Below are 22,149 nucleotides of genomic sequence, written 5' to 3'. Positions count from 1 at the left end.
ATATGTTATTCTTTTTCTATTGCCTCTTGATTCTTGGCAAATCCATAAAACATAACAATTAATTGGCCAGGTCAACTACAGCTTACAGCTCGTAATGCAGGCAATCTCATTAAAATCAGACCTTAGTTCTCGCTACCGCTAAACAAAGATCTGAAGACATCCCATTAGGGGTCACGTCAGAACGACCTTTCATCCGACCAATCAGTGAGTCGCTTACCAGATTATTAAAGTGACAGTCTGAATGTGATTTCTAATCATGCAATCTTGAAATCTTTAACATGGGGTATTCCGAATGATAGTTACGTTTGTTACCGGTACAACTGACAATCTAGACCATATATTAGTCATTCCAGAATGTTTTTTGTTCAGGTTTCAAATCTTTAATCGAGAATTTGTCAAAATATGTTTCAAAGCGTAGTCACCAATTTGAAATTTGTGCCATAAAGCACGAGAAAGCTGCCTTCTGATTGGTCATTCCATTGGTCCGTCAAAGTTCGCGCAAGGCCGGTCTGTCGTGATCCGTAATGGGATGTCCTCAGATCTTTGTTTAGCGGAAGCGAGAACTAGGATCTGATTTTAATGAGATTCGGTATGCTGGGGTAGACTAGATCCCTAGCAACCCATGGTGGTCATATTAAAGAGGCGACTGAATGAATCGGGTGGTCAGGACTGGTGACTTGACTGCTAGCATGCCATCATACCCTGACTGCATGGTTGCTCATCATATCAATCATTGGATTGCCTAGTCCACATATTGTTGAGGTCAGCATTAAACAACAGAGCCCAAATAGATTAGCTATAGTCTCATACCTAGATACCAAAATCAAATACCAAAGCCCAAAAGAAACGTGAATTACATACATGTTGGTTAAAATATGAAGAATTCCTCATTTTCAAGAGATACTAGAGTGGTTCAACACACTAAGAAACATACATATACGTTGTGGGAAACGACACTCATGAACGCATCACATGTGACATCATACATCCATGTAAAACAACACTCATGAACGCATCACATGTGACGTCATACATCCATGTAAAACAACACTCATGAACGCATCACATGTGACGTCATACATCCATGTAAAACAACACTCATGACCGCATCACATGTGACGTCATACATCCATGTAAAACAACACTCATGAACGCATCACATGTGACGTCATACATCCATGTAAAACAACACTCATGAACGCATCACATGTGACGTCATACATCCATGACTCAAGATGCACCATTTGTCTCGTGCAGGATTAGCATGTAAAGTTTGGAAATCATGAGAAGCATATCGTGATAAAAATAAAGACACTCTGTGATAACACTTGACTGATTGTTAGTTTTTTTATCAATTGGTACACTTTGGAAACATTTCTTAATGTTCATACTTCTCTATATGTTTCTATGGTTCGCGTTTTCTTTTGGCGGTGAGAACAGATTAGACATAGTCTCTTGACTGGACACAAAAGACAAATAACATATCACCGACACACATAAATTGCCATATTCAGGACAATTTCTATCAACTTTATAATGTGACTGAAGCACCTTCCGACATCGACTTTGCAAAGCTTGGATTAAGGCTACAGGTGTTACAATGGTTACGGAAACAAATATCAGCAATAATGTTGATGCTAAAATGCATTAAATAATGGTCCCTGGTAACAAGTAATCACAGTTTATTGTCCTTGTAATCAACATATGCCATTTATATATAATATATCAAACTGACAAAATGAAATAATTCGTTGAAAGACAATGTCATAATTAAGCCTAAGGACTGTAGCTCACCATGTCCCATCTCCAACTACTGCTGAAATCTTGAAATAAAGATGGCCACCTGGCGGCCATATTGTTTTCTTTATTCTGATGTTTTAAATGTACATAGAGGATCTCACATGAGTGTCTTTTGATATAAAATATATCAACACAAGTGGATAAAAGTGGAAAAACTCCGAGGCTTGCTCAGGGTGAGATTTTATTTATCATCCAGCATCATTCTTCCAACTTTTTCAGTTTGTAGACAGTAATAGGCAGTGTCTTAGTGTAAAAGGTATGCTAACAGCTTCAGTAGTAGAGCCATTAGTGATGTCATTTGATTGTGACATCATGGTAACCAATGACGTCACAATGGTCTGCAAAGCATTGCGATGCAATTTCATTGCAGCGATATCTACAATGTAGATATCGCTTGATCTCACCCAAGCATATCTCCTCTGGGAGCCAGTTTTGGATGATAAATGACCTTATGGGCCAAGTGAGTCTCACAGCTATTGGCAGGTGGCCAGTGTTGTTTGGAGTCAACCCTATTATGACAGGTACCGAAGCTCACCTTTACTAAGAGGACAATCTTTTTGTGAGTGAAGTAAACAGAGTAGCAAATATATTTCTTTTTTTTAAAGAATAAAATGCTGATGAGGCCTTCATACTTCTAAATTACAGTAACACAAAATATAAACAAACAAAATTAGCTCACAGTTAACATAATCAACAGAAATATATAACAATATAAATAAATGTTTCACTTCATACCAATTCAATCTGTAGAATATACAATAGGTGGTACAAAGGAAGCAGTAGGATACAGATATATATAATTTAAATATATGCTAAAGGATTTGGCGCTTATGAATGTGGGTAACAGTACAAAAAAATCAACAATAATAAGTTCAAATATTCAACAACATATATAATCATAAGTATTATGTTTTTGTTTCCAGTGTGTTCAGCTGACCCTCCAGGGGCGGATCCTGCATTTGTAAAAGGGAGGGTTCAAAAATGTCTAAAATAATCCTCTCTCAGTGGGTTGGGGGGGTTGGGGTGGGGAGTGTTGAGTGTTGAGTGTGGAGGAGTGTCTATAACATACTCATTTGGTTTTCAAAGGGGGGGGGGGGGGTCATGGTCATGGTTCATCTACTGACAATGACAATGGTCCATCGCCTTCACCCAAACCAGAAATGTTCACCACCGATCCCAAAGCTAAAAACACCTCCAACCTCAAATGATCAAATAAAAAAACATTTTTACTTTAGTGTTAGTGGTACCATACATCCTCTTCATTCTCAATGTTAGTTTCTGAGGAAGACTCAACTAGTCTTGAATACAATATCATCCAAATGTCATTTGTCACTGCTGGTCAATATCATGCCACATGTAACATAGTATTGTGACGAGCACGAGTTGGTATCGGGACTTACAGAAGGGAATATCACACTGTCTAAAATACTACTCAAAATAGTTAAGGAACACAATTCTTTCATACTACTGTTTAATCTGTCATGGTGTGGAAGATTAACTATAGTAATGTGAAAGAATTGGGTGTTATTTAGTAGTTTAATGCTTCATTTGAAGAAGTTTCAATCATTTAAAATCTGCAATCTTTCTCGTTCAATGGGTCTCGCAGTGGATAATATTTGCACCATTCGTAATTTGTATGTGTATAGGAACATTACTTTGCATCCCTGTATATATGGTCAAAATGAAAGTACTATTTACCCATGAGTGAGAGAGTGAGTGAGGGAGCAGCAATATTCCATCAATGTCATGAAATGACCACACATTGTCGGGAATCAAACTTTGGCATGATGATTGAAGGCTTTAACCACTCAGCTACTCCGCCTCCCTTAACAGATTTCCAAGTTTGTTTTTCTCTTGCATTATTTCACATGCTCAGACACCTTACGCCTGTTACAGAAGGGGATTGGAAAATCAGTTCCAAGAAAGTCAACCACCGACACCCTGAAGAAATATCAGTGTCATGCAATCTACATTTCTAATAAGTTTCAGGATTAATACAATCCAATTTCATTGTAATCAGATCTTAGTTCTCGCAACAGCTGGAAAAAGATCTGAGGAAATTCCAATACTGGTCACATCAGAATGACATTTTGCGATCTTTGACTGACCAATGAAACGACTGTCAAGAAGTTTTCATAAGCCAATCAGGAATCAGCTTTCTTGAGCGTTACGCCACTAGTTTCAAACTGTCAACTTCCATTTCAGACTATGCTTTAATACAAATATTCTTATTGGATTCAAAATTTGAAAAATGAGCAAAAAAAATTCTGGAATGTCTAACAGAGTCTAAATTGTATGGCAGGACTTCCCATGGGCTGTGGAAAGTCTTCCCTTTGAAATGGTTCGCCTATTGAAGTAAGAGACAGACGACATTTTTGAAGGAATCAGTTCGGTGTCATTCAGAATTCTCCGAGGTTGCATGATCAGAAAACGCCTGCCAACTGTCACTTTCCCAATGTGGTAACCGACGCTCTGATTGGTCAGATGAAAGGTTGTTCAGACGTGACCCGTAATATCTTTAATAAGCGGTAGCCAGGACGGCGTTATGATTTACATGAGAATGAACACAATGATACTTTCTTGCCCCCAATGTGTCTGCATACAGGATGAAATATTCTGCATCCTGTAAAACCATTATCAGTTCCAACTCGGACAATTTCCCCCTCAACAGTAGAAATACACCTGCCATCTTATAGCACTGACATTATCACTGGGCAGGATCAAAACTTGACTGATTCGGATAAAATTCCTGCTACAGCCAAGGCCATTATTTTTTTATTTGTTGAATCACAGACATGCAGATACTGTTTTCTTCAAAACTTAAAATAATAATAATCATAATTTACACTTTTTATTTTTTCGCCGGCATGTCAAACACACAAATATATTTTGAGATTACTCAAGTGTTTCTAAAACAATTATCTATAAAACTCATGATGCTCAATGTGACATAATTTTTTCACCAAATTGTTCAGACGACGAGTCGTAGGGAAATTGGGAAATTCCTTGAATAACAGATCTAGAGTTATGTCCCTTTTTTTTGATACATAAGCATGCCAGCTGATGATGGCACAAAAGATGACAAATTCATCATTTAACCTAAGCATTGGTGCCAGACCTAATCGATATTGAATTGAGTGATGTATTTTTTAATTCTTCTTTCTTTGACCAAAAATATCTGCGATCAAACAAATAAAAAAATAATACCCCCTGCTGATGGCATAATCAACAAATAGCTAAAAGACCATGTTCGGTCATGTTCCATTTTTAAGACAGTGTATGATGTCAGATAAAACATCCTTTGTTCGGTAAGCGATGACGCCAGGGACGGCATTGCCACCTTCGTTGGAAGAAAACTGGTACTGAAGTTGGTGTGGCTGATCCGCACCCTTAATCGTGTCGAGATCTGTGTCGAGATCCGTGTACGGGACGATCCCTCCCCCGAGGGACAAAAGCACAGCGTGAGGGGCACAGCAGTCCCACTTGTAGATGGTCGGCCGGCTCAACACATAGCCATCCACGTGGCCCCACGCCGCACTCAGTATCTTGTAGCCCGCACCCGCGGCGGAAAACAGTGTGAACTTCTTGGACAGTTTTTGTTTGACGGCGTCGGACTCGCTGGAGCTGATGATGATGCTGTGTTTGTGGGACTTGGATGGCGTGATGGAGGACAGACGGACGTCTTTGTAACACACAGACCAGGTTGTGTTGTGCAACCATCTAAACAGAGGGCTGATATTTACCTTCAGACATGGAGTAAGAGTGTCATTGAGAGGGGTTAACACGAGGTAGGTGGGAAGATGCTAGTGTTGGGAATAAGTTGCAATCGGTGTGTTTGATGATTAGAACATCCCAACTGTTCTGTCATTTCGCTTTTTTCAATGTTAATTTCAGTAACACCAGATCACACTTAACAAAACAAAATTCAAATATCCCCGTGTTATGGGTTTCAATATCCCCGTGTTATGGGTTTCAGATGCTTAAAAAACATTCATTCTTGCAAATCACAAGAACTGTAAACATCTCACTCACTTATAAAAGACAACTTTATCTTAAAACCCCCATCATTTACAATGTTTGCGAGACGCCACACCCCTTGTTATAGCACGAGTAATCGCGATAAACAAGCCGTCCGAAAACATATGTTGTCCGAAAACATATGATCCGACGATACCTTCTTTAGAACTTTATTTAAAAACAACCCACTAACCACACTGTCTGCCCACATGAAGAGCCTGTCAACATCACCAGCATAGTCAACTCACTTCAACAGATTAGTCTTTCTCACAGTCCCCGATCCATATTATTTTCCCTCCACCCAGCCCTTACGGTAATGGTGCAGCCCTAATGAAGCAAGTCTAGATTTTTCAAAGATCCAGGAATCTCCCATCTCACTTGGGGTCTTCCTCAATTTAAGGGAGTTCATTATTTCTACAAAAAATCTTAGTAAAATCTTAATATTTTTTGCATTCGTATACTTATCCTGCATTATGCTTGATGTATTTACTGCCAGTTTTTACAGAAAGACAAAGCTGTGTGGACTCCAGCGGAAAAAGAAGTTGTTCCAACTAGTTGTGTGGCAAATTCCATGACACAGCGCCCATGTGATCACGGAAGTGAAGACATCATGGAACCTAACATTACTGCTTGTCAACCAGACTGACAAGTTCTTTATAATAAAGCTTCGTCTTTCTGTAAAAAAAACAGCAGTAAATGCAGGATATTAAAATTTAAAATTCTGAAACATAGCGTTGTGTAGAGTTGGACTTACTGCAGTGTTTTGGTATCCCATAATGCAAAGGGCTGGACACAAACTCCAGCTATTGGTTGGCCGGACTGTTTATCAAAAGCACCAATGAGAACAGTGACACACTGTAGGCCCTCATCAACAATGCCTTCGTTGTTCGGAGCTCCAGACTGGCCACGAATGAACTGAGCTGTGGAATCTGTAACATACAATGCAACCTTAGAATAATGACAAGAAGAGAACTAGGGGGGTCTCGTGGATACATTGCTTCTTGTTTGTTTGTTGTTTAATGCCACACTCCACAATATTCCAGTTATATGACTGTGGTCTGTAAATAATCGAGTCTGGACCAGACAATCCAGTGACCGACATCATGAGCACAGATCCACGGAATTGGGATATGATGGCACGCATCAACCAGGTCAGAGAGCCTGATCATCCGAGCACGTTAGTTGCCTCTTTCAATAAGCATAGCTGCCTCATAAAACAAGCATGGGTTGCTAAAGACCTATTCTAACCCGGCTCATCCCAATAGGGTCTATCCAGATCCCTGAGAAAGCATTACAAACTACATGTAACAGGGATTAGTGATGTAGTATGGTAAATAAACTTGAGTGGTATTGAGTGTATTCAAAGAACAATTGCCAAGTAAGGGTGAAGTCATTGATAGATATTTAGAAGTTGGAAGAACATAAATACATGACACTTTCGAAATTAGGATACCATGACATACATCAACCAAGTCAGGGCGTCTGACCGAACGACAAGCAATGTCGCCTCTTACGACAGGCCTAGGTTACTGAAGAACTATTCTAACCTGGATCTTCAGGGGTAGTTTTACACATTTGATACGTATTACTGATGTACCGATACATACTTATATAAACTGATAAAGTATCAAGACCAAATTCTCTTTAATATGTTGTATTTTGTCTAGAGTACCCCGACAGCTTGGTTCACAGCTCCTATCAATCACTGAACTGTCTGGTACAGATGCAATTATTTAAAGACCGCCCTCATATAGATGGCAGCAACACACAATACTCAGACTGGGCTGCGATCGTCTACTTTGTTTGTTTCTTTGTTAGTTTGTTGTTTAACACCGCACTCAGCAATATTCCAGCTACATCACGGCGGTCTGTAAGTAATCAAGTAATCCAGGATTGACCTTATGAGCATCAATCTGCGTAATTCTACCCTGACGCCCACTTCGTCTACACACCAATACAATCTATCCTGATGTCTACATCGTCTACTCACCAATACATTCTATCCCGATGTCTACTTGTCTAGTCACCAACACAATCTATCCTGATGCCCATATCGTCTACACACCAATACAAGCTATCCTGACAGCCATATTGTCTACTCACCAATACAATCTATCCCGATGCCTACATCGTCTACACATCAACACAATCTATCCTGGCGCCGACATCGTCTACTGAACAATACAATCTATCCCAATGTCTACATCGTCTACTGAACAATACAATCTATCCCAAAGCCCACAAAGTCTACTCACCAATACAATCTATCCTGACGGCCATATTGTCTACTGACCAATACAAGCTATTCCAATGCCCACAACGTCTACTCACCAATACAATCTATCCTGATGACTACATCATCTACTCAACAATACAATCTATCCCAATGCCCACAAAGTCTACTCACCAATACAATCTATCCTGACAGCAATATTGTCTACTCACCAATACAATCTATCCCCATGCCAACAAAGTCTACTCACCAATACAATCTATCCTGATGACTACATCATCTACTCAACAATACAATCTCTCCCAATGTCCACAAAGTCTACTCACCAATACAATCTATCCTGACAGCCATATTGTCTACTCACCAATACAATCTATCCCAATGCCCACAAAGTCTACTCACCAATACAATCTATCCTGATGACTACATCATCTACTCAACAATACAATCTATCCCAATGCCCACAAAGTCTACTCACCAATACAATCTATCCTGACATCCATATTGTCTACTCACCATTACAATCTATCCCGATGCCTACATCGTCTACACATCAATACAATCTATCCTGGCGCCGACATCGTCTACTGAACAATACAATCTATCCCGATGTCTATATCGTCTACTGAACAATACAATCTATCCCAATGCCCACAAAGTCTACTCACCAATACAATCTATCCTGACGGCCATATTGTCAACTCACCAATACAATCTATCCCAATGCCCACAACGTCTACTCACCAATACAATCTATCCTGACGGCCATATTGTCTACTCACCAATGCAATCTATCCTGATGCCTATATCGTCTACTCACCAATACAATCTATCCTGACGGCCACATCGTCAACTCACCAATACAATCTATCCCGATGCCCACATCGTCTACTCACCAATACAATCTATCCTGATGGCCACATTGTCTACTCACCAATACAATCTATCCTGACGGCCATATCGTCTAGTCACCAATACAATCTATCCCGATGCCCACATGGTCTACTCACCAATACAATCTATCCTGACGGCCATATTGTCTACTCACCAATACAATCTATCCCGATGCCTACATCATCTACTCACCAATACAATCTATCCTGACGGCCACATCGTCTACTCACCAATACAATCTATCCTGACAGCCACATCATCAACTCACCAATACAATCTATCCTCATGCCCACATCGTCTACTCACCAATAGGGTCTATCCAGATGCCCACATCGTCTACTGCTACTTCCTGTTCCTGAGACTCGAGCGTGGCGTCCACAGTAGCCTCTACATCCTCGTGAAGAGCCTCCGACAATATGGCCGCTGCTTTCTCGTTTCCATCTAGCACTTCCTCTGGAATACAAAATAGGAACAAAGCTATGATAAAGGGTTACATGTGTAATACAAGGTGTTGCATCCTTGGTGTATCATGATCTGCTGCGCCACAACACCAGTATCACGTGGTATCAGGCGATGTATCAATTGTTCTTCGTTGTAGATTTCTTTGTTTGTTGCTAAACACTCAGCATTATTTCAGTTGCAGGAGTGTGGCCGTCAAGTCTGGACAAGGCAATCGTGAGCAGAGATACACTCCATAAGAGTATGACTTGCAATCAACCAAGTCACCGAGCCAGATCTCCCAATGCATTTCAACCAACATAGTGAGTGAGTGAGTGAGTGAGTGAGTGAGTGAGTGAGTGGTAGATTAACTATAGTAATATGAAAGAACTGTGTGTTGTTTTGTAGTGTGAATGCTTCATTTGAAGAAGTTTAAATCATTCAATAATCTGTAAATGTTCTCGTTCAATGGGTCTCGCAGTGGATAATATTTGCACCATTCGTAATTTGTATGTGTATAGGAAGCATTACTTTGCATCCCTGTATATAATATGGTCAAAATGAAAGTACTATTTGACCATGATTCATTAATCTGGAGTGAGTGAGTGAGTGAGTGAGTGAGTGAGTGAGTGAGTGAGTGAGTGAGTGAGTGAGTGAGTGAGTGAGTGAGTGAGTGAGTGAGTGAGTTGGGTTTAACGCCGCTTTTAACAGTAATCACGAGGAAAGCCCAAAGTGATGCAGGTCTCAGACATTTACCAATTCAGTGAAACCCACAAGCACGGGTAAGGTGCTGACTAACCTAGAAACATAACTGGGGCGAACCGGATTCGAACCCACAATCATAGGTTTCTGGCGTGCCCAAGGGACGCAACTCTGCACAGCGAATCGTTGCGCTTTAGACGACTGGGCCACCCGTGCCCCCTCAACCAATCCCCAGAACGGCGCAGCAGAAGCTGGTTAAAGAAACAACAAGCCAATGTGTAGATAAACTGCTGTAGAACTGCTGTACCTGAACACTGTGCAGTTCCCCTCCATACATGGAGAATCTCACCCGAGTGTCTTTTGATATCAAATATATCAACGAGTGTTAATATATTGGATATTAAAAGGCTCTCAGATGAGATTTTATTTATCATCCAACATCATTCTTCCAACTTTTTCAGTTTGTAGACAGTAATAAGCAGTGTCCTAAATGTAAAAAGTACAGTTAACAGCTTCAGTAGCAGAGCCATTAGTGATGGCATTTGATTCTGACATCATGGTAACCAATGACGTCACAATGGTCTGCAAAGCAATGTAGATCTACAACGTAGATATCACTTGATCTCACCCAAGCAATATCTCCTGTGGGAGCCAGTTTTGGATGATAAAGCTGATTATCATACATCATATTATCATACATCATATTATCATACATCATATTATCATACATCATAATCCTGCATGAACCGGTATATATCAATGCATATTTGCTGGTATTTATCTACACCTGCTCAGAGGCCAATATTCATCCCCAAGTAAGAAACAAACGTCATTAGAAAGTCCCACATAGGAATTTAAAATTTCCGAATTCATATAACTTTATACAACGGACAAAATAAAAGGGAACTTGTGAAATGATAGTGAAAGTGTAATGACGATAAATGTCTGAAAAGTTTAATTTGGGCGTGGACATCAAGATCTTTATAATCATATATACAGCAGAGGGCCGGGACCAAAATACCAGTTTGTTATATCTGTCAGTTTGTTATATCTGTCAGTTTGTTATATCTGTCAGTTTGTTATATCCATCAGTTTGTGATATCGGTCAGTTTGTTATATCTGTCAGTTTGTTATATCCATCAGTTTGTTATATCTGTCAGTTTGTTATATCTGTCAGTTTGTTATATCCATCAGTTTGTTATATCGGTCAGTTTGTTATATCTGTCAGTTTGTTATATCCATCAGTTTGTTATATCGGTCAGTTTGTTATATTTGTCAGTTTGTTATATCTGTCAGTTTGTTATATGCGTGTTGTTGTAAACATAGTTTGCTGTATCTGTGAATCGGAGGCCAAACCTTGATTCATCTGTAAACATGGTGTAACGCCATTGGCACACAGGGAGTGCCTGATGTTGTTCAGCCGACCCCAATCTTTGCCGCCTATGGTAAGCTGTTAGGGCCACACCCCACACAAGATGCCGTACTTTCAGGCGGGCTGCATAGAACCGGGATTGAACGGTAGATGTTGAAATTTGCCTTCCTGTTATTGTACAGAGTTCTCTATTGATAACAGATGCATATTTGAATGTGTAGTGCAATTAATGAGTGAGTGAGTGAGTTGTGTTTAACGCTGCTTTTAACAGTATTCCAGTCATATCACGGCGTGTCAGCTTAATGTGGGAGGAAAGCCCGAAGGGATGCAGGTCTCAGACGTTTACCACTTCGGTGAAACCCACAAGCACGGGTATGGTGCTGACAAACCTAGAAACATAATCGGGGCGAACCGGGATTCAAACCCACAGGCAATTGGTTTCCCCATTTGCTTTCCAGGGGCATTAAGCTTAAAGTCCTGGATAAACCAATGATTTCATTTTGTTGTTGTTGTTGTTGTTGTTGTTGTTAATAAACTGAAAGTTCCTAAGCATTTCTTAGTTACAAGCCTCAAGTTGGTTTGGACTGTTCCAAATTAAACATGAAAGTCAAGACATCCTGACTACTGTGATATTCAAGGTATCGCAACAGTCATTTTAAAGCATATGCCAAAGAGATCACAAAGAAAATGTAGGCAAACACATAAATCAAGTTGTTACAATGACGGGTCACCATGAAATTGATTGACTGTTACCATGGTTACTTACAAAGTAAATTGGCTGTTTCCTGTGGGGTTGGCCATAGCTGTACAACCACAGACTGTTACCATAATTACTTACAAAGTAAATTGGCTGTTTCCTGTTGGGTTGGGTATAGCTGTACAACCACAGACTGTTACCATGGTAACTAGGTAAAGAGGCTGTTTCCTGTGGGGTTGGGCATAGCTGTACAACCACAGACTGTTACCATGGTTACTAAGTGAAAGAGGCTGTTTCCTGTGGGAATGGGCATAGATGAAAAAACACAGACTATTACCATGGTTACTAAGTAAAGAGGCTGTTTCCTGTGGGGATGGGCATAGCTGTACAACCACAGACTGTTACCGTGGTTACTAAGTAGAGATGCTGTTTCTTGTGGGGTTGGGCATAGCTGTAAAACCACAGACTGTTACTATGGTTACTAAGTAAAGAGGCTATTTCTGTGGGCATGGGCACAGCTGTACGACAACAGACTGTTACCATGGTTACTTACTAAGTAAAGAGGCTGTTTCTTGTGGTGTTGGGCATAGCTGCACAACCACAGACTGTTACCATGGTTACTTACAAAGTAAATTGGCTGTTTCCTGCGGGGTTGGGCATAGCTGTACAACCACAGACTGTTACCATAGTTACTTACAAAGTAAATTGGCTGTTTCCTGTGGGGTTGGGCATAGCTGTACAACCACAGACTGTTACCATGGTAACTAGGTAAAGAGGCTGTTTCCTGTGGGGTTGGGCATAGCTGTACAACCACAGACTGTTACCATGGTTACTTACTAAGTAAAGAGGCTGTTTCCTGTGGTGTTGGGCATAGCTGTACAACCACAGACTGTTACCATGGTTACTTACTAAGTAAAGAGGCTGTTTCTTGTGGTGTTGGGCATAGCTGCACAACCACAGACTGTTGCCATGGTTACTTACTAAGTGAAGAGGCTGTTTCTTGTGGTGTCGGGCATAGCTGCACAACCACAGACTTCCCTGCTGTGTTGGTGAAACAGTTGCTCTCTTCACCATACACATTCTCCTCCAGACCTGGGAACTGAAACATTAGCAATGGGATAATATTTATATTTCAAATACGAGATACCAGAACATGATCGTCTCAACATGATAGTCTCAACATAGCAATTTACTCAATATCAAAGACTAAAAAATAGTGAAAATGGGTAGTTTTCAATTTGAGAGCAAATTTGGGAGACCTGGTTTATGTTCAAGATAATTACAACAGTCTTTTTGCTAGCCTTCATCTGGTTTTCTTCGGTAGGCCTCATGTTGTAATTATTAATCAGTAAACTTCTTTTTGCTTGCAGGGTCAGAGTACAACTGAATACAACTGTGGGTGCATGAGGGGAGATAACTCTGATCTGTGTCAGGTCATATTGTCATTGTACCTTTAAGCTCAAGTCATGGCGGACCATCTCCTGAATAAGTACGTCTGCAAGTGTCTTGAAATCCTGGACAAATCTATCATTCTTTTCTTTCCCCTCTTTTTCTTGAACCAACAACTGAAGGAGGGTGTTCTCGGCTCGCACGATCCTAGCTACTTTGGCTCCTTTCTCAGCAGCGGCGATCAACGCCGACGTGAAGTCACGCAAGAGCATGTTGGATAAGCTGCCAGAAGAAGTACAAGAACATTTAACAATATCACCACCTTCATCTAGCAGTGGTGATCCTGATGTCTACTTATTATTATTATTTTTAACCTTTCACTTGTGGGATCTTTTTTTTTTTTTCAATCTAAGTCAATCCATAGTTTTCTATGACAACCATGGATACAAGGTTGTATCACTACAGCCATGGATACAAGGTTGTACCACTACAGATATAGATACAAGGTTGTATCACTACAGATATAGATACACGGTTGTATCACTACAGCCATGGATACAAGGTTGTATCACTACAGATATAGATACAAGGTTGTATCACTACAGCCATGGATACAAGGTTGTATCACTACCGATATAGATACAAGGTTGTATCACTACAGCCATGGATACAAGGTTGTATCACTACAGCCATGGATACAAGGTTGTATTACTACAGATATAGATACAAGGTTGTATCACTACAGCCATGGATACAAGGTTGTATCACTACAGATTGGGATACAAGGTTGTATCACTACAGCCATGGATACAAGGTTGTATCACTACAGCCATGGATACAAGGTTGTATCACTACAGATATAGATACATAGAGGTTATCACGCAAGTGTGATTGGGAATGGTATACATCCTGCATTAGTAATAAACATTGTATTTAGCAAGCCTTGGCGAGCTAAATACATTGTGTTTATTCCTAATACAGGATATTTACCATCCCTAAACACACAAGCGTGATAACCTCTTTATCATATAATGTCATTCTTCAATTCTGTGCTTGAAAATCGCTTCCCCTCACTCACAAACATTACCTAAACATTGCGAGTTTTCCTGGAATGCGTGCATTAATATTTATTACGTAACAGGGTAAGTGATGTGTCAGTCGGACAGTGACAGTAGCCAATTTAGTTCCAAATAAAATCTGTTTCTTATACAGTGGCGAAGCAACACATATGCAAAACAACAATTGTTTTTACTTGCCTTTCGCGGCAATCCATCGGTCTGTCCGCTAGAGCAGCTGCCCTTTGTCAAAGGGAAGCTACTCTAACCCTAGTCTATGAGACGTCACGGCCACGTTCAGACGTTGTTGACAGTCGGTCTGTCCTGTCATAACGTTAAGTGTAGTCAGACGTACACACAGCGACTAAACGAAACAAGGTAACAATTCAAACATATTTCGGCCAAATCCAACTATTTTAATTTGTAGAAAAGATTTCAAGCACAGATATGGCTACTGATCCTGCTTGGCTAGGGCTAGTGCCCTCGCAAAATTGTTTCGAAATTCATATCTCCAAAGTTGCCAAAACTTATAAAATGTCTTATCTACGTCACAGTTAGACACTGATTTTCAGTATATTAGACTGTTCTTTTGATAATGATAGAATTGTCCCTTTAGTTTATCCAGATTCCCGATGGTTAATTCTGACTCGATCGCCGAATGACAAGGGCGACGCCATGTTTGTTTATAAACACTGAAAGTAGTCCCTACTTGACCTTTGATATTTGCATCTCTATCCGCATATGACCCCAACGGATATCATTTTTATCCGTTGGTTTTATCCTGCCGAGAAACCTACCCATTATATGATAAAAGGCTGTATCACTACAGATATAGATACAAGGTTGTATCACTACAGCCATGGATACAAGGTTGTATCACTACAGATATTGATACAAGGTTGTATCACTACAGATATAGATACAAGGTTGTATCACTACAGCCATGGATACAAGGTTGTATCACTACAGATATAGATACAAGGTTGTATCACTACAGCCATGGATACATATTTTGTCAAAGTGGAAACACTCCATTCTTCAGAATACCTGCATTAATAGGCACACAAATGTCCATCTGTAGCCATATTCTCTGTCATCCAAAAAACAAAAATAATTTCAAAATAATTTCAACTTGACATTGTCTGGGATATCAATAGCATATTTCAGTATCAACATGATCAAATCTCCTGTTGTTTAGGATAAAACTAGAAGTTATTGGGCAAAGAATAGGAACAAAAAATTGAAAAAGCACTAATCAATGTATGGAAAATATGTAAGATAGTACATTTGCCATTTTGCTCAATGTTAGGTTTCAATAAACTGTATGTATATAACCAACTCCTGAACATGTCATATTTCAAAACCAAAATTACTGCCATGAAAACCAAATTTAACTCTGAATGGACACTTAAAAAACATTGGAGAGACCACAGAAAGAAAAGATGGAAGCAATTCTGGAAGACAGGCTTGTGGCCAACTTGTTAAACTGCAACCTGTTTTCATTTTTTAAAAATACGTAATATAACAAAACAAAATGGATCTAGATCGGTCCTTTTGGGTATTAATAGATGTGCTTTTGACCTGATCTTATGTTACTAGTGCTTGGATTTAACATGGAGTCATATTCACTTTTAATTTTCAGTCATATATACTGTTGGGTAAACCAACAAATTTAGATGAATTACATGAAAATTCACAAGCATCAACCTCTTTACGAAGATAAGATACGGTGTGCAATATTTAGACAGGTAGAGAGAAAAAAATCTGTCACATTTGTCTACTTAGCCAACGCGTCTGTCCGTACCCGTATGTTGGGAGTTCCGGTACAAGGGAACAAGCTCATGTGGGACTGCACTTGTTCTTGGTGATAAGATAAACTCTGCCGCTCACACACCCGGAAGCAATGTACGCCGACTGCGATATGGGGATTAAACTCGATGTATTTAGCTCCCGCCAAATGTTTTCACCTGAAACCTGACGTGTCCTGCGACTACGTATGTAACCTGACAACACCCTGTATTTTTTTAACATATCAAAAACCCTCCAAGGCCAATAAATGTGTAAATCATTTGTAAAAGTCGGAAATCAGCACTTGTGATTGACAAGTGCTTGCGCAATACGTCATACAGGTGTAATACGTCAGCAATATATGTGTGCTGAGTCCTATGTATTGTGGCTATTCGTTAGCTCCATATCCGAAAACGTTTAAAATTTGTAAACGAGTTATACCAGATTTGTAGGTCAATAATGACTGCAAGTGACAGAAGGAGATGGCGCTGGACTAGGAATAGACTTCATGATGTACCCATGTATGGAACCGAACCCGGCTCTCCGGCGAGGCTTGTTGTGAGAGGCGACTAACGGGATCGGGCGGCCAGGCTCCCTGGCTTGGTTGACGCATGTCATCGTGTCCAAATTGCGTGGATCGATGCTTATAATGTCAATCACTGGATTTTCTGGTCCAGACTCGATTAATTACAGACCGGCGTCATATAGCTGGACTATTGCTGAGTGCGGCGTTAAACAACAAACTAGGCGACTTCACTGCAACTTTATGCCGTAAAGTTTATCAGGGTATGTGGATATAAGACATTCAAAAAGATAAAAAAGAAAAGTAAAAAAGTCGCTCATCTTTCTTCTAAGTCACAAGAACTACAATCTCCGGAGGAAAAACTGAAATCTGTTGTCGTGAGTGAGTGAGTTGGGTTTAACAACGCTTTTAACAGTATTCCAGTTATATCACGGCGTGTCAGCTTAATGTTGGAGGAAAGTCTCAAGTGATGCAGGTCTTAGACGTTTACCACTTCGGTGAAACCCACGAGCACAGGTATGGTGCTGACAAACCTAGAAACATAATCGGGGCGAACCGGGATTCGAACCCACAATCATAAGTTTCTGGCGTGTCCAAGGGACGCAACTCTGCACAGCGAAACGCGGCGCCTTAGACGACTGGGCCACCCGTGCCCCCACAACCGAGAAATGACTTGGAGCGTAAAGACAATGAAATACAAGACCTTCGTGACACAATTTATGGACAACAACTTCTTTATTTACTGTAAAGGCGACGTCCCGGTATAGATCCTTATACATTTATAAGCGAGCACGTGCCATTGATGGAAAGATTGACTGTATTAGCTCCCGAAAGAAACTAGTTCATGTATTCTCAAGCTGTGAACAATTTCAATGAAGTCAGACAATTTAAACAAGACTCTAAAAACAAAGGAGACAACAATGAACAGTTACCCAAGCCCACCTCCAACCCGACGTCTGAGCCCAACTCTAACCCTGCGCCCAAGTCTCAGTGTCGGACCGACCATGACAAAAGGTAACACATGTTATATTTGGGATAACACTTTCTTTGTGAAGGGACTGCACTCCTGGTCTAGTGGTAGAGCGTCCGCCCGGAGAGCGGATGGTCCGGGGTTCGATCACCAAGACGTTAAAAGATGGTATACTTGCTCTTACCCTGTCTGGCGCTCAGCATTAAGGGGCTAAAGCAAGGACTGGTCGGTTCGGAGTCAGTAAACTGTGTCTGAGTGGGGTATTCATGTTAAAACTGCGGCTTTAGTCCGGACTAGTACAAGCAGACACACACACACACACACACACACACACACACACGCACGCATGTACGTCGCTATATAAGTGCAATAGTTTGGGACGTGACTTTAAACACCATTTCACCACACCTTGGTAAAGTCGTACACAAAGTGCGCGTTCTCGACTACCAGTTGTCGCACTTTCACTTTGTGGAAGCCTCTGTGGCTGAGTGGGTTAGATCGCTGACTTTGTGTGCTGGCGATTAGGTGCCTCACTCTGGCAGTGTGGGTTCGAATCCCGGAAGGTACTCAACATAAATAAGTACTAGAATCTGTCAATCTCATTAAAATCAGATCTCAGTTCTCGCTACCGCTAAACAAAGATCCGAGGACATCCCATTACGGGTCACGTCAGACCGACCTTGCGCGAACTTTGACCGACCAATGGAATGACCAATCAGAAGGCAGCTTTCTCGTGCTTTACGGCACTAATTTCAAATTGGCGACTACGCTTCGAAACATATTTTGACAAATTCTCGATTACAAGTTTGAAACCTAAACAAAAGAACATTCTGGAATGGCTAATATATAGTCTAGATTGTATGGATTCAGTCGTTAAACCCGTAACTATCGTTCGGAGTTAAAGTTTTCGAGGTTGCATGATTAGAAATCACATTCCGACTGTCACTTTCATAATCTGGTAAGCGATGCTCTGATTGGTCGGATGAAAGGTCGTTCTGACGTGACCCCTAATGGGATGTCCTCAGATCTTTGCTTAGCGGTAGCGAGAACTGAGGTCTGATTTTAATGAGATTGAGAATCTGTAAACTTTGCTATGAAAGTATTATCCCAAATATAACATTTGTCACATTTGACCGCTTTCTAAATGGCATTGTGTGTTCATGACAAAATGTGACAACAATAACCTATGCGATAAAGCCGATAATGGATTATCACCACATGAGGTGTACAGCCAATCAAATAACGACCCGCCAAGGTCAATTGGGAGTGGAAAAGAGTCTTCTCGTGGACTTCTCGATTTAATAATAAGAGACTAGTGCTTTCTCATGTTAGAGCTGTCCAGCCTTTTCATACGGGCAAGGATGCCATCGCTGCCTGTGCGAACGTACGAGGTGTATCAGTCAGCTGTATCAAACTATTGAAACACTGGGAAGGAGGTAACCCCACACACACACTTTACGTATCAATGTCCCCAACCAATGTGCAAAGGTGATAGACCCGTGACGATCCTGGGTAGAATAGGTCTTCTGCAACCCATACTTGCCGTAAAAGGCGACGATGCTTGTCGAAAGAGGCGACTAACGGGAACTAATGTTCCTACGTAAAGGCGCCTGGTGCAGGGCGTTGGTAGATATGCGATGGGGGTAAGGGGACACCCCGCCCTGGACCAGCTCCTGAAAATGCTAGCAAAATGTAGCGACTGCTTTTACATTTTACTAGCCATACATGACGATCCAGTAATCGGCATCACAGACTGATACCTCAATGGAAGCATTTTCAGGAGCTGGACCTGGTCCAGTGTGGAATGTCCCCGCACCCCATCGCCTATACTGGAACGTCTCTTGTCAGCACACCGTGTCGTAAACATATACTTCTCGTAAAACAACTGACAGGCAACAAGCCGACATAGCTCGGTTACCATCTACTCACGTACTATAGACAGCGTGTACCTCGAACAACTTCATTAGGTTATGGAACTATACTATATTTACTCACGACAGGGACAAGTAATTATCCTCGGTGATTTTATTCCGGACTTAGCCACAGTCAATTTGCGTACTGGACCCAAATACCTTCAAAGAGTGCTCGAAGAGAGAAATCTATTCTCTGTAGTACCTTTAGATGAAACTTCTATACATACTTCACAAACAAATGTAAAGTGTCAGTACAATGATTGATTATGTCTTTGTTAACATTGATTATCTACCAAATGTCATCAGATAGGCTATATACGGCTGTATCATACACTATTTCGGATCAATTGACAATTGATCTGTCTGTATTAGAAATGATGAGCCACGTGTCTCTTCCTGATGAAGTGTGGACTCAGAGGCGATATTGGGTAGCGAATGGCATCGAATCAGGTGAGCGCCTTGATTAAAACACGAAAAGAGTTGTAAAATCTCTGTTTACGCCAAATTGGCGGTACTCATGATTTCCGAATCCTGCAAGCGACCGAAATCTGCACAGCAGTTTACCCATGTGGCCATAGGAACCCGGGCCTTCGGCGTGACGAGCGCACGCTTTAACCACTAGGCTACTCACACACACACGCGCACACACACACACACACACACACACACACACACACACACGCCAAACCGCCAAACAACAACACACACCTTAAAGGGAGATTTCTGCGATTTCGGAGTTCAAGACAATGTAATTAATGCTGTATTTTAAACTGATCCACTGTATCTGTGTAATTGGGGAAATCATTGGCTGCTTTGAACTGGCAGACAATCAAGGCGTTTTCAGGGAACTTGAATCAAACTGGCTGGGACTGCCGAATGGCCCAAGCTTAAACCCCCTTTAAACCTTAACCCCTTCTTCTTTATGCAGCCTTTCACACATAACATTACATTGTTGGACAGTGCCTTACGTTCCGCGAACACTACTATATTTGGCGTTGCTACCCTGTGAACTATATTTAATATTTTCCAGCAGTGGATGCTTGCCATGATTCCCCATGGTTTTAGTACAACTATTAACATTCTTCCCCCACTGATCAAGACCGCCTCCGTGGTCTAGTGGTAGAGCGTCCGCCCGGAGAGCGGAAGGTCCGGGGTTCGATCCCCGGCCGCGTCATACCAAAAGACGTTAAAAGATGGTACTTGTTGTTACCCTGTCTGGCGCTCGGTATTAAAAGGCTAAAACAAGGACTGGTCGGCTCGGAGTCAGTATACTGTGTCTGAATGGGGAATTCATGTTAAACTGCGGCATGGTATCTCAGTGTGCTAGCACTATAAATCGGCATCAGTCCGGTCTAGTACAAGCAGCCACACAAACACACACACGTACATGCACGTCGCTATATAAGTGCAATAATCTTGGACGCGACGTCAAACCCCATTTGACCTCACCTTCCACTGATCAACTCTCCGGTTGGATATGAGAAAAAAATGAAGATTTTACAGAGCCCGGGGAGACTCTGAAAGAACCACATGTACAAGTAAGTGATTTTTGCACTAACTTCTCTTCTTCTTTTCCTTATATACCACAAAAAGAAGAAGTTAAAGAACACCCAGTTGTTTTCATATGACAAAATATACCATATGTATGTCTGTCTTGTTTGTTGTTTAACGCCGCAATCAACACTATTCCAGCTATATGACGGCGGTCTGTTAATAATCTAGTCAGGGCCAGACAATCCAGTGACTGATATCATGAGCATCGATCCACGCTATTGACATGTATCAACCAAGTCAGCGAGTCTGATCACCCGATCCCGTTTGTCGCTTTTTACGGCAAGCATGGGTTGCTGAAGACCAATTCTACCCCGGATCTTCACGGGTCTAATATTCTTGTAGTATTATTATATACATTATTGAGTTAAATTATTTTTTTTAAAAAGACTAACCGTTTAACCAAATCGATTTACGAGATTTGATATTTTAAACATTTTGCTTTTCCAGTATTCATTATGAGAGCGAATATTGCTTATTGCTTACGCCACATCTGCAATCTTAACGTGCTATTCGCGAAACGTCGCATTCATTGTAGTAAAGACGTTGAATATTCATAGAACTATCTCCCTTCTTCATCATACCAACTTAAAATGCCACTAAAGGTTTGTTTGTTTGTTTGTTTTTGTAAGTGATGTCGAATAATCGAAACTCTCAGTCATGTGTCACATACTCTGGTTATATCATATACTGGTATAATACATATTGATTTCTTTCCGCTATAACTGATCCACATTTACAATCCAAATGTGTACCGTTTTAAGCAAAGTTGCAATTGCTTCTGCAACGTAAAATGTTTGTTTGTTC

General features: G+C 40.9%; 1 protein-coding gene across 1 annotated transcript; it reads right to left on the bottom strand.

Annotated features, from left to right (window-relative positions):
- Window positions 1-1,268: 1,268 nt before the first annotated feature.
- Window positions 1,269-16,715, bottom strand: LOC124131069 (inositol polyphosphate 1-phosphatase-like). Its single transcript, XM_046494155.2, has 6 exons — window positions 16,402-16,715; window positions 13,605-13,824; window positions 13,135-13,252; window positions 9,251-9,397; window positions 6,572-6,746; window positions 1,269-5,520 (listed from the first exon to the last, which is right to left on the bottom strand). Exons 2-6 carry the CDS (start codon window positions 13,812-13,814, stop codon window positions 5,055-5,057), a joined length of 1,116 nt encoding a protein of 371 aa, XP_046350111.2. The 5' UTR covers window positions 13,815-13,824; window positions 16,402-16,715; the 3' UTR covers window positions 1,269-5,054.
- Between the last annotated feature and the right edge of the window lie 5,434 nt (window positions 16,716-22,149).

Source organism: Haliotis rufescens, unplaced genomic scaffold (assembly GCF_023055435.1).
Source record: "Haliotis rufescens isolate VD_foot unplaced genomic scaffold, xgHalRufe1.0.p SCAF_10, whole genome shotgun sequence".
In the NCBI taxonomy this organism is placed as follows: domain Eukaryota; kingdom Metazoa; phylum Mollusca; class Gastropoda; order Lepetellida; family Haliotidae; genus Haliotis; species Haliotis rufescens.
This window is presented reverse-complemented; position numbering and strand designations above follow the sequence as displayed.